Source organism: Eubalaena glacialis, chromosome 3, assembly GCF_028564815.1.
Source record: "Eubalaena glacialis isolate mEubGla1 chromosome 3, mEubGla1.1.hap2.+ XY, whole genome shotgun sequence".
Classification (NCBI taxonomy): Eukaryota; Metazoa; Chordata; class Mammalia; order Artiodactyla; family Balaenidae; genus Eubalaena; species Eubalaena glacialis.
Genome location: NC_083718.1, coordinates 173,221,216 through 173,236,207, shown reverse-complemented (window position 1 = coordinate 173,236,207; position 14,992 = coordinate 173,221,216). Strand labels below are relative to the sequence as shown.

At 35.8% G+C, this 14,992-nt stretch overlaps 1 protein-coding gene across 8 annotated transcripts in view; it reads right to left on the bottom strand.

Moving 5' to 3' along the window:
* The window catches only part of EYA3 (EYA transcriptional coactivator and phosphatase 3), a 96,325-nt gene that overhangs the window by 59,222 nt on the left and 22,111 nt on the right, over window positions 1-14,992 (bottom strand). For 5 of the 8 annotated variants that reach the window (XM_061184652.1, XM_061184651.1, XM_061184657.1 and 2 more), the window contains one exon: window positions 699-799. In XM_061184652.1, the coding sequence (XP_061040635.1) occupies window positions 699-731 (33 nt within the window). In that variant the 5' untranslated portion in view covers window positions 732-799. Of the gene's footprint in view, window positions 1-698; window positions 800-4,230; window positions 4,313-14,842; window positions 14,882-14,992 lie in introns of those variants that run through there. The other 3 variants (XM_061184653.1, XM_061184654.1, XM_061184656.1) reach the window with 3 other exon arrangements.

The following is a 14,992-nucleotide window of genomic DNA, read 5'->3' as shown; positions in this document are numbered from 1 at the left end:
ATCTAATTTCAGAAAAAGGTCAAGCCAAAAGGAAAAGATTCTTTAACACAAAAGTATCTTAAGAGAATGATTACTATTACCTTCCTTTTCTAAATGCTAAGGGTCAAAAAACACTTAGGAAAAAACAAAAACAAAAAAGAAGCCATGGCAAGGCAATAAATCTGTATCACTTGGGGACATTTAAAATGATTTTATTTATTTATTTATGTTAAATATTTAAAAGAAATTAAGAATTCAACCTATTCTCAAGGGTCTTATCTATTTTTAAGAATTAGCTAGTGGTCAAATTATACTTTCTTCAACTACTACTACTACTTTTAAAAAAATTAAGTCAGGGAAATTTAGGTAATGATAAAAATAGATTTTCTGGCAGAAATGGTATATACTGTTTGGTAAATAGATGTCCTCTTTTATTTTCTAAAAACTGTTAAGAGTAGCCATTGCTTTTTTTAAATGACATTTCTAAAGACAATATTTATTTTGTAATGCTGAATTTTCTAAGCAAGTCCTTGGCATTAAGTTAGCAAAATATGAATTTAGGAACACAGAACATTGTTTTCTTAGAAGGAAAGTATTAAGGAGTCCTTTCCTTAATTTTATTTCTGATTTAGAATCTGTAGTACAACTGAATACTATTTAAAATCTCTTAAGATTAGCTTTTCTACAGTCAACTTTAAATTGTTAAAGGAAATACTTACTGGTTGCTCTGGTAAATCTTGCTCTTCTTCCATGAGGACCAATATTTCTTTACTACGCTTATGTGACTGGACTGCAAGCGTCTCTCAGCAGTCTTCACAGTCTGTTTAAAAAAGAGGGGGGATTCAAAGCTTTATGTACTCTTAAAGCATTATCATTGAGGCCATCAGAGAATAATTTTTAAAATATTTTGCTACCTCAGTCCTTCTACGTGAGCTCCAATCTCAAAATCTCAAATCTGCACGTGGCTTTTCAAAATGGACATGCTGCACCAAGTCAGGATAGGTTTACACAATGACTTTTATAATTCCTTGCAAAAGCCAACACGTGGAGCCACTTCTGCTGTACTTAAAACATGGTTACTATAGTGCCCAATGCATTAAACACTTTATAACAGCTATGTGCAATTAACTAAAACACAACTTTTTTTAGAATTAGGGTTACATTAAAAAATGATAAAAACTAGCTTAGCCAGTCAAGAAGTTATGATAACATCTAACCTGCTTTAATGGGGAACATTTACATAACTGTTAACACACACACTTTAAATAGGGCAAATTGGAATATCAAATAAATACTTTCGCAACCAACTATCTGTATATATGTAATCAGCTTAAAGGAAAACTCAACTCTTCCGGATCTATTTTAATAATGCAAATAAATAAGTAAAGTGAAACATTGAATTTTAGAATTAAGGAAAATAATCATGTAGAGCTAGGACCCAATTTATCCTGAAATAACGAGCTCCGCTACATGTATTGCCTAGTCAATTATTTAAGCAAAATCTTTACCTTCTCAGACCCTGCTCTTCCTGTCCTGGTTTTCAAACTAAAAAAGAAAAACAGGACTCTAAGCCCCACATTTACTGGTAAGAACACCTTATTGTGCCCTGCTGCCCAGTGAGACAGAAAGATGTTAGAAAACTAAATAATTATAAAAACTATAAACTCCATTTCTATTTAACAAAAATGAAAGTAGCACTTCTCCAAAACAGATGTGACTGTTTATGCCTTTAATTAAGGTCACACCTGTTTTCACTTATTTTACCAACCACTGTAACCAACTTAACAGACAAAGCTAAAGCAAGTATACAATCTTACTGCAGAAGTAATGAATAAAAAGGGAAATGAAAAACTTCACTTGTACCAATTTACTACCACTCCAGTAATACTGCTCTATTCTGGTGTAATACAACACACTTTATTTTAGAGTCACACTCTAGAATGGGAAAAGGAGAGAAAACACGTGTAAGGGACACAATCAGACGCAAAACTGTCCAACTCTGACAGCTTTCCTCCCTGCCCTGATCTAGAATGTCAAAAGAAAAAAAAGTTTAAAGGTCAGAAGAACTTGATGCTCAATGCACTCACGTGTAACTCATACACAGAGCCTCAAAAGCTAAGTTTTCATACTACATGACGTAGATAACTAGTGCTGCAGAATTACAGCAGGCAATAACTAAAGCTCACAGGAGCTATCTTCCCTGCATTTGTTTTGCTCTACTCAGAAGAGCACAACCAATGTGACGTGAAACTGATTCACAATTGTGAAAGATGAACTGTTTTTATGTTTTACCAGCTTATATCTGTTTTACTTTTAAGATGAAATGTCTTGTCTTTATGGGATTTTTAACAGTGTCAATGTACATAATGTATTTAATACATATGTGATTTCATCCCAAAAATAAGAGCAAACTAGGGTCAAATCATTAGAGAAATGTAATGCCTTTAATACCTCATTTGTTAAATTTTTGTGTGACCAGATCTCATCTAAACAAAAAGTGATAATATCCCATGTTTTACTCAATTGAAAGCCATAACTGTAATGACTGCAATCTCTAATTAGTAGATTCTCAGCGAAGGAGAAGGAAGGGATATTCTTTCTCATGGAGGAAGGGTTATAAATCTACCCCTAAACAAGAGGAAGGTAAGAAAAATTGTGTTAAAAAAAAAAAGAAAAAAAAGGTACTCAATAACATGTCCTTTAATTTAATTTTTGTTTTAAACACAGAAATGAATTTATTTTAAAAATATGAACAATGTTAAAGGAGAACATAGATTTTTTTTATAGATCAAAAGGGGTCATGGGTTTTAAAAGGTAAGAAACACTACTCTTAATAGTGGGGAAATAAATTCTCAAGCCATATAAATCAAAATGTTAAAATCTTGAATTTTGTTTTTTAGGAATATGGTAATATTAAAGTGATTTTATAACAGAAAGGGAACAGCTTTCTATTTTTCTTGAGATAAATTCTATACGTTGAAAGAAAACCTTCTTTAAGGGAAAAGATTGGAAGACATTCCTTTCTACCTCTCCTATTTCTTCTTCTTTGAAAATAAGCACCTTTTGTTGCTTCCATCTTAAAAATCACCTTTATCTTCTTCATTTTTCAATTTAGGGAAATAAAAGGGTCATAGATAATTTCTACATTTGGAAAAAAAAACCTTAAAAAAAAATCAAGTAATTAATCAATGAACACCAATAATTTTGATAATTTTAAAACAAAAAAAGCAACCTACAAAGGATGAACATGACTTATTACAGAATTTCTGGGATCTACTGGCAACATGTGATATATGTGAAGTTTGTAAACATACATTGTGGTACACTTGTATATAAAATATATTAATAATGACTATAAATTATGTAATTCCATCACAACATGCATCTAAAATACTACTTTCCATCAATATAGTATTCTTCCTTCCTTCCAATATCTTGTAATGTCAAACACCTGAAATATACTAGATAAAAGAACGCAAGTATTTATCATGCTTCTAGCATTTATCAATGTGATAATAAAACTTTTAATATTAAGATCTTACACCATTTTCTACAAGTGGCACATGCTTACAATCGAAAGTCACATTTACTAACCACCAGATGAAAGTGTTGTATAACACAGACAAGGTGCTCCAGTACTGGATAATAAAAAAAAGTACAGAATTACCATACAAACCTTAGTTTTCTCACTTCCGGGTACTGGTTCTAGAGTTTAATTGTGTAATTTGGTATTTTCTTACCATTAATATAACCTGACATTGAGATTGGCTCAAGATGGTGGAATAGAAGGACATGCGCGTACTCCCTCTTGCGAGAGCACCACAATCACAACTAACTGCTGAACAATCATCAACAGGAAGACACTGGAACTCACCAAAAAAGATACCCCACATCCAAAGATAAAGGAGAAGCCGTAATGAGACCTCAGGAGGGGCGCAATCACAATAAAATCAAATCCCATAACTGCTGGGTGGGTGACTCACAGACTGGAGGACACTTATACCACAGAAGTCCACCCACTGGAGTGAAGGTTCTGAGCCCCACGTCAGGCTTCCCAACCTGAGGGTCTGGCACCAGGAGGAGGAATTCCCACAGAATCAGACTTTGAAGGCTAGTGGGATTTCATTGCAAAATTTCGACAGGACTGGGAGAAACAGAGACTCCACTCTTGGAGGGCACACACAAAGTAGTGTGCGCATCAGGACCCAGGGGAAGGAGCAGTGACCCCATAGGAGACTGAACCAGACCTACCTGCTAGTGTTGTAGGGTCTCCTGCAGAGGCGGGGGGTGGCTGTGGCTCACCGCGGGGACAAGGAAACTGGCAGCAGAAGTTCTGGGAAGTACTCCTTGGTGTGAGCCCTCCCGGAGTCCGCCATTAGCCCCAGCAAAGGGCCTATAGGCTCCAGTGCTGGGTCGGCTCAGGCCAAACAACCAACAGGGAGGGAACTCAGCCCAACCCATCAGCAAACAAGCAGATTAAAGTTTTACTGAGCTCTGCCCACCATAGCAACACCCAGCTCTACCCATCACCAGTCTCTCAAATCAGGAAACTTGCAAAAGCCTCTTAGATAGCCTCATCCACCAGAGAGCAGACAGCAGAAGCAAGAAGAACTACAATCCTGCAGCCTGTGGAACGAAAACTACACTCACAGAAAGATAGACAAGATGAAAAGGCAGAGGACCATGTACCAGATGAAGGGACAAGATAAAACCCCAGAAAAACAACTAAATGAAGTGGAGATAGGCAACCTTCCAGAAAAAGAATTCAGAATAATGATAGTGAAGATGATCCAGGACCTCGGGAAAAGAATGGAGGCAAAGATCGAGAAGATGCAAGAAATGTTTAACAAAGACCTAGAAGAATTAACAAACAGAGATGAACAATACAATAATTGAAATGAAAAATACACTAGAAGGAATCAATAGCAGAATAATTGAGGCAGAAGAACGGATAAGTGACCTGGAAGACAGAATGGTGGAATTCACTGCTGTGGAACAGAATAAAGAAAAAAGAATGAAAAGAAATGAAGACAGCCTAAGAGACCTCTGGGACAATATTAAACGCAACAACATTTGCATTATAGGGGTCCCAGAAGGAGAAGAGAGGGAGAAAGTACCCGAGAAAATATCTGAAGAGATTATAGTCGAAAACTTCCCTAACATGGGAAAGGAAATAGCCACCCAAGTCCAGGAAGCACAGAGAGTCCCACGCAGGATAAACCCAAGGAGAAACACGCCGAGACACATAGTAATCAAATTGGCAAAAATTAAAGACAAAGAAAAATTATTGAAAGCAATAAGGGAAAAATGACAAATAACATGCAAGGGAACTCCCATAAGGTTATCAGCTGATTTCTCAGAGGAAACTCTACAAGCCAGAAGGGAGTGGCATGACATATTAAAGTGATGAAAGGGAAGAACCTACAACCAAGATTACTCTACCCAGCAAGGATCTCATTCAAATTCGATGGAGAAATCAAAAGCTTTACAGACAAGCAAAAGCTAAGAGAATTCAGCACCACCAAACCAGCTCTACAACAAATGCTAAAGGAACTTCTCTAAGTGGGAAACACAAGAGAAGAAAAGGACCTACAAAAAACAAACCCAAAACAAATAAGAAAATGGTACTAGGAACATACATATCAATAATTTCCTCAAATGTGAATGGATTAAATGCTCCAACCAAAAGACACAGGCTTGCTGAATGGATACAAAAACAAGACCCATATATACGCTGTCTACAAGAGACCCACTTCAGACCTAGGGACACATACAGACTGAAAGTGAGGGGATGGAAAAAGATATTCCATGCAAATGGAAATCAAAAGAAAGCTGGAGTAGCAATACTCATATCACATAAAATAGACTTTAAAATAAAGAATGTTACAAGAGACAAGGAAGGACACTAGATAATGATCAAGGGATCAATCCAGGAAGAAGATATAACAATTATAAATATATATGCACCCAACATCAGAGCACCTCAATACATAAGGCAACTGCTAACAGCTATAAAAGAGGAAATCGACAGTAACACAATAATAGTGGGGAACGTTAACACCTCACTTACACCAATGGACAGATCATCCAAAATGAAAATAAATAAGGAAACAGAAGCTTTAAATGACACCATAGACCAGATAGATTTAATTGACATTTATAGGACATTCCATCCAAAAACAGCAGATTACACTTTCTTCTCAAGTGCGCACGGAATATCCTCCAGGGTAGATCACATCTTGGGTCACAAATCAAGCCACAGTAAATTTAAGAAAATTGAAATCATATCAAGAATCCTTTCTGACCATAACACTGTGAGATTAGATATCAATTACAGGGAAAAAAAGGTAAAAAACACAAACACATGGAGGCTAAATGATACATTACTAAATAACCAAGAGATCACTGAAGAAATCAAAGAGGAAATAAAAAAATATCTAGAGACAAATGACAATGAAAACACGATGATCCAAAACCAATGGGATGCAGCAAAAGCAGTTCTAAGAGGGAAGTTTATAGCAATACAAGCCTACCTCAAGAAACAAGAAAAATCTCAAACAAACAATCTAACTTTACACCTAATGGAACTAGAGAAAGAAGAACAAACAAAACCCAAAGTTAGCAGAAGGAAAGAAATCATAAAGATCAGAGCAGAAATAAATAAAATAGAAACAAAGAAAACAATAGCAAAAATCAATAAAACTAAAAGCTGGTTCTTTGAGAAGATACACAAAATTGATAAACCATTAGCCAGACTCATCAAGAAAGAGGGAGAGGACTCAAATCAATAAAATTAGAAATGAAAAAGGAGAAGTTACAACAGACACCGCAGAAATACAAAGCATCCTAAGAGACTACTACAAGCAACTCTATGCCAATACAATGGACAACCTGGAAGAAATGGACAAATTCTTAGAAAGGTATAACCTTCCAAGACTGAACCAGGAAGAAATAGAAAATATGAACAGACCAATCACAAGTAATGAAATTGAAACTGTGATTAAAAATCTTCCAACAAACAAATGTCCAGGACCAGAGGGCTTCACAGATGAATACTATCAAACATTTAGAGATGAGCTAGCACCGAACTTTCTCAAACTCTTCCAAAAAACTGCAGAGGAAGGAACACTCCCAAACTCATTCTATGAGGCCAATACATCATCCTGATACCAAAACCAGACAAAGATACTATAAAAAAAGAAAATTACAGACCAGTATCACTGATGAATATAGATGCAAAAATCCTCAACAAAATAGTAGCAAACAGTCCAAGAACACAGTAAAAGGATCATACACCATGATCAGGTGGGATTTATCCCAGGGATACAAGGATCCTTCAATATACGCAAATCAATGTGATACACCATATTAACAAATTAAGGAATAAAAACCATATGATCATCTCAACAGATGCAGAAAAAGCTTTTGACAAAATTCAACACCCATTTATGATAAAAACTCTCCAGAAAGTGGGCACAGAGGGAACCTACCTCAACATAATAAAGGCCATACACGACAAACCTGCAGCAAACATCATTCTCAATGGTGAAAAACTGAAAGCATTTCCTCTAAGATCAGGAACAAGACAAGGATGTCCACTCTCACCACTATTATTCAACATAGCTTTGGAAGTCCTAGCCATGGCCCTCAGAGAAGAAAAAGAAATAAAAGGAATAGAAATTGGAAAAGAAGTAGTAAAACTGTCACTGTTTGCAGATGACATGATACTATACATAGAGAATCCTAAAGATGCCACCAGAAAACTACTAGAGCTCGTCAATGAATTTGGTAAAGTAGCAGGATACAAAATTAATGCACAGAAATCTCTTGCATTCCTATACACTAACAATGAAAGATCAGAAAGAGAAATCAAGGTAACAATCCCATTCACCACTGCAACAAAAAGAATAAAATACCTAGGAATAAACCTACCTAAGGAGGTAAAAGACCTGTACTCAGAAAACTATAAGACACTGATGAAAGAAATCAAGGATGACAGAAACAAGAAGGAGAGATATACCGTGTTCTTGGATTGGAAGAATCAATATTGTGAAAATGACTGTATTACCCAAAGCAATCTACAGATTCAATGCAATCCCTATCAAACTACCAATGGCATTTTTTACAGAACTAGAAAAAATCTTAAAACTTGTATGGAGACACAAAAGACCCCAAATAACCCAAGCAGTCTTGAGCGAAAAAAACGGAGCTGGAGGAATCAGACTCCCTGACTTCAGACTATACCACAAAGCTACAGTAATCAAGACAACATAGTACTGGCACAAAAACAGAAACATAGATCAATGGAACAGGATAGAAAGCCCAGAGATAAACCACACACCTATGGTCAACTAATCTATGACAAAGGAGGCAAGGATATACAATGGAGAAAAGACAGTCTCTTCAATAAGTGGTGCTGGGAAAACCACTGGGACAGCTACATGTAAAAGAATGAAATTAGAACACTCCCTCACACCATACACAAAAATAAACTCAAAATGGATTCGAGACCTAAATGTAAGACCGGACACTATAAAACTCTTAGAGGAAAACATAGGAAGAACACTCTTTGACATAAATCACAGCAAGATCTTTTTTGATCCACCTCCTAGAGTAACGGAAATAAAAACAAAAATAAACAAATGGGACCTAATGAAATTTAAAAGCTTTTGCACAGCAACAGAAACTATAAACAGGATGAAAAGACAACCCTCAGAATGGGAGAAAATATTTGCAAATGAATCAACGGACAAAGGATTAATCTCCAAAATATATAAACAGCTCCTGCAGCTCAATATTAAAAAAACAAACAACCCAATCCAAAAATGGGCAGAAGACCTACATAGACATTTCTCCAAAGAAGACATACAGATGGCCAAAAGGCACACGAAAAGCTGCTCAACATCACTAATTATTAGAGAAATACAAATCAAAACTACAATGAGGTATCACCCCACACCAGTCAGAATGGCCATCATCAAAAAATCTACAAACAATAAATGCTGGAGAGGGTGTGGAGAAAAGGGAACCCTCTTGCACTGGTGGTGGGAATGTAAATTGATACAGCCACTATGGAGAACAGTATGGAGGTTCCTTCAAAAACTAAAAATAGGATTACCATATGACCCAGCAATCCCACTACTGGGCACATACCCAGAGAAAACCATAATTCAAAGAGAGTTATGCACCACAATGTTCATTGCAGCACTATTTACAATAGTCAGGACATGGAAGCAACCTAAGTGTCCATCGACAGATGAATAGATAAAGAAGATGTGGTACATATATACAATGGAACATTACTCAGACATAAAAAGGAACGAAATTGGGTCATTTGTAAAGACGTGGATGGATCTAGAGACTGTCATACAGAGTGAAGTAAGTCAGAAAGAGAAAAACAAATATCATATCTTAACGCATATATGTAGAATCTAGAAAAATGGTACAGATGAACCGGTTTGCAAGGCAGAAATAGAGACACAGATGTAGAGAACAAACGTATGGACACCAAGGGGGAAAGCGGGGTGGGGTGAGGGGGGCAGTGGTGGTGGGATGAATTAGGAGATTGGGATTGACATATATACACTAATATGTATAAAATAGATAACTAATAAGAAGAACCTGCTGTATAAAATAAAATAAAATAAAATAAAATTCAAAAAATATATATATATAACCCGACATTATTCTACATTCAATGAGATTCATCTTTTGAAATATCCAATAATATAATGGCTTGACACCGAAGTGGAAAGTGGATACTTAATGTAGTGTAAATGAATATAATTTTAACTTAGTCAAGCAGCCAATGAAATAACATAACATACTCTGAGTTAACTTTTTTGTTTTAAGCACCTTCAAGGCATTTGGATAGTAATGTTTTTTCATAATTTTCTAGTTTCAATTCTTACTGTTGGCTTCTAAATACAACTGTTTTACCACCTTTTTTGGAGAGAGTTTATCAGTATCCACGTGCCTTCACGGGCAGAAATCTGGGAAAACCTGTAACTGAGAACAGAAATAGTATTTCCTAAGACTTCACATTTCCCTACCTGCAAATACTAACAATGAAAAAATAGGAATTTTGATTTGTTTGAAAAGGTCACATAATTTTAAACATTGTGATTGCACACGCTCATAAAGCAGGATTCTTTTGTAATATGACAGTCATAATTTTTATTTTTAATACTTAAAAATTAGAAGGGAAATAACTAGCAACAAATATTTTATTTCAAAATTCTCATTAGATTCCTACCTCAAAATTTCTGTTTTGTACCAACTTCAACATACTATTTACCCTGTAATTATAAATGGCCACAAGCAAGAACTTAGATTACTTCAATATGTTATTATAGCTCTTAAGTATAGGAAGGGGAAATACATATATACTGTGTATATACATATTTATATTTTAAAACACGGAATAAAGGTCAAATTGTTTTCAGTGAAAACAAAGTATTCATCACTCTTAATTACAACATCACGAGAAGTGTCAAAATAGAGCAGAACAGTCTCATTATAGGTCCTAGAAGGGGAATTTGCATATGGCAAAGTGTGCACAGAGATATTCAGGGGTTAACTGAATATCTTTTATACAGCTGTAAGTAGAAAACAGGTAACTCATAAATTTGACCATTGACTACACTATATTTTAGAAGTCTATTTACTACCCCTTCCAAAGCCTTATATATATTTTTAGAGCACACCACAGAAAAGGCTACAGAAGTTTCCCTGGGGAAAATGAACAGCATGTTTCCCAAAATTAAATATATCTCAACAATAGTTATAAACAAAAGTAGCCTGAAGAAGGTATCAAAAAAGTGGTATATCATCACTTATGATTTTTATTAATATGTGGATTACTTTGGGATATAAAAGAACTAGGCAATTAGCAAATGTTTACCATGGTGTCCTCAAATATAATTATATGTATGTCTTGAAGAATAAAAACAAAGAGCAAAATACCCTCTTCTAGGTGGCCTGAAGAAAACTACTTCAAGTATTATTATTCAACAATAACTGATCTCTTCTAAAGAGGATCTATTAATTAATTCAGAAACAAGTGTCCTAACACCCAAAGTACCAAACATAAAGCCTAAAGATATCTCTTCAAAATAAATTCTATTTTATAAAGTAGGAGGCCTCATAAAGCATAATCGGAAAAGATGTCAGGAAAATGGTTTCAAAAACATAAGAAAACATTTCTATGGTCTCTTGCAGAACAGTACTTAGTAGTCTCAGTGGGGATGATACTAAATATGAATTTGGGCTTCACAATCTATAGAACACTTACAGTAGGTTTCAAACAAGAAGTAAACAAAGGTTTATTCCAATGCCTACAAATTTCTTACTGAAAATTAGGCAAAAATAATAATGAACATCTTGGAGGAGAATAACAGAGGCAATTAAGGAAGATCTGCCCTACACCAGTCTTTAAAATCAATTACAGTGGGGAGGATAAGAGACCTATCATTTACTGAGCATATAAAATCCACCAAGTATTTTTACATTCGTTGCCTTACTTAATTTTATCTCCACAACCATTTTAAAACACAACTGGTACCATCCTCATACTATGGACAGGGCAAATGGGATTCAGAGATTTAAACAATCTGCCTGAGAATAACAGCAATCATGTTTTCAGACTAAAGTAGGAATATATCAAATAAAGACAATAGAGGAGAGTGCTGATGGCTGTGCAACATTGTGAATGTACTTAATGCTACTGAATGGTATACCAAAAAATGGTTAAAACTGTTAATTTTGTTATGTATACTTACCACAATAAAAAAAAAAAAACTACAAGAAGACCCCTGAGACTAGAAAGACCAAAATAATGACCAAATCCAAAAAGTGTTCATAAGTAGAGAAAATCATTATTTAAAAAAATATTGTCAGGGGACTTCCCTGGTGGCGCAGTGGTTAAGAATCCGCCTGCCAATGCAGGGGACACAGGTTGGATCCCTGGTCCGGGAAGATCCCACATGCCGCGAAGCAACTAAACCCATGTGCCACGACTACTGAGCCCATGCGCCACAACTACTGAAGCCTGCAAGCCCTAGAGCCCACACGCCGCAACTACTGAAGCCCGTGCGCCTAGAGCCTGTGCTCTGCAACAAAAGAAGCCACTGCAATGAGAAGCCCACGCACTGCAACAAAGAGTAGCCCCCACTCGCCGCAACTAGAGAAAGCCCGCGCACAGCAATGAAGACCCAATGCAGCCAAAAATAAATAAAATTTTTAAAAAATTGTCAGAAAAACTGAATATCAATGTGGAGAAAAACATATCCACACCATACACTATGAGTAATTCTAAATATATGAAAAACCAATAAGCTTTCAAATAATTTTGGAGAAAACAGAAGAGCATATTTATTGCATCTGTGGGAAAGAGATAAAATTTTGGGCAACGAAGGAAAGCACAAGCAACAAATTGACAGATCTGGTTATGTAAAACATACTTTCATGCAGTGAAAAAATAACAAATCCAAGATTAAAAGGATATAACAAATGGAAGCAATGCCTGAAATAATTATGACAGATAAAGCTTAATGTCTACAATATAAACCCAACCAGGGCTTCCTTGGTGGTGCAGTGGTTAAGAATCTGTCTGCCAATGCAGGGGACACAGGTTCAAGCCCTGGTCCAGGAAGATCCCACATGCCACGGAGCAACTAAGCCCATGAGCCACAACTACTGAGCCCGTGTGCTGCAACTACCGAAGCCCATGAGCCTAGAGCCCGTGCTCCGCAACAAGAGAAGCCACTGCAATGAAAAGCCCACACACCACAATGAAGGGTAGCCCCCGCTCGCCGCAACTAGTGAAAACCTGTGTGCAACAACGAAGGCCCAACACAGCCAAAAATAAATGAATAAAATAAAAATAAATTTTAAAAATAAAAAATAAAAGAAATAAACCCAACCAGTTCAACATTTACTGCTCATCTGTTACGCGGCAAATGATGACTAACATGCACATCCATCAAAGGATACAAACAGTTTAAGTAACAACCAAGATCAAATCAGCACTCTGGAAAAAAGATTCTCACTACTAACTGAATAAATTTTAATATTTTTAAGATACCACTTCACACTTATTAAATTACCAAAAATAAATCTAAACAATAAAACCTAAAGTTATGCGGGCCATAAGAAGAAAAGAAATATTCAGGCACTGCTGTAAAATTTTATGTATCTTCAGACTGTTCTCTGGTTAGAGTATAAAAGAGGTCATAAAATTGCCCATGGCCTGAATAATTTTTCTTGGATTTTCCCCTCAAAATTAAATAGAGGGGTAAAAAGCTAACTCTATTTTAAAAATTGAGTAAGTTTCTTGTTCACAGTAATGAAAAATTAGAAACAACCAACATGTGGAGAATGATTTATCTAAGCTGTAATTCTACATTCTATATTAAATGAAACTGCAACCTATTTCAACACCAGCTCATTTAAAAGATGAAAAAAAAAGTAAGATTTTACATTAATTATAGAATAATAATAATACCTTAAATAGTTTAATAAAAATCAAAAGCAGGGCTTCCCTGTTGGTGCAGCGGTTAAGAATCCGCCTGCCAATGCAGGGGACACGGGTTCGAGCCCTGGTCCAGGAAGATCCCACATACGGTGGAGCAACTAGGCCCATGCACCACAACTACTGAGCCTGAGCTGTAGAGCCCACGAGCCACAACTACTGAACCCGCATGCCTAGAGCCCGTGCTCCGCAACAAGAGAAGCCACCACAATGAGAAGCCCGCACACCACAACAGAGTAGGCCCCGCTCGCCACAACTAGAGAAAGCCCACGCGCAGCAAGAAGACCCAACGCAGCCAAAAATATAGATAGATAGCTAGAGAGACAGATAGATAGAATTGAGCACACGACCCTCCCTTTTAAAATTACATTCCTAATATTAACTTAAGCTATTTATTCCTTTTCTTTCATTAAATCTCTAACTATTCTGTTACATCAGTTTGACCTCATGGTCATACTCTTAAAAGTTTTAAAATGTTTTAAATTTATAAACTCAAAACTTCTTTTTCACTGTTGTTAACTGGTACTTTAAGGACTGTCTAAAAATCCTAAAAAGATTCTTTTTTTAAGCTACTTTTTAATTTCTTGTACAATCTAGCAAAAATAACAATTTGATTTCTCTTTATAGCCATAAGTCTTTAATTTACAAGACACAAACTTCGATCTATTGTTAATGAAACAGGTAATTTTAATTATACGGGATATAAAAATAAATTATTTTACCATTTCTAGTCAGAGATGAGTATCATGGTTTTGGAAAAACAAAAGATCTCCTAACCTACCAAAACCTCAAAGTTATTAGTGAAAGAGCTCCTTGCTTCATTATTACTTAATAATTAAGAATTCTTCAAAACTACTTCTCTGACCCCTACTGTGTTCTGTAAATCTGGCAGTTAACAATTCTGTCAAAACTACTAATTTTCCTTTGGTCCTAAGATTCCTGTGGAATCTTGATCGTAAATTCCACAATGGCAGAGACCACCTTCTTTTTAGTATCTGAGAGCACATAGCAGGCAATCAATAAATATTTGTTCAACCAAGTACAATTTCTAGGCTCTTGATTCCTCTAAATATCTACTTAAAACCAGTTCATTAAGAACCTTCAATATATTTAGAGGCACAAAAAATTCAAATCTTCACTTTTCTCATTTCTCACCAGGAATGCCTAAGTCTTTAATTCTTTACAAGGTTTATTAACTGATTTGAAGAACATCATTTTGAAGTCTGTGTTAAGTGAAAAGTTCCCTTCAAATAAAAGAAAGGACTGATATGCTTTAAATCAAATCTTAATATCACATACATAACAAGGGATCACAACACACGCACTACTTACTTAGAGGTGAGGAGTTAGGAGACCTTAAGCTTCTGTCCCTTAATAGGCTGAGAAAGGAAGGAGGGAAGGAAGGAAGGAAAAGAGGGAGGGAGGGAGGGAGGGTGGGGAGAGAGAGAGATCAAGTATGAAATCACCTTCCCCAAACACAAA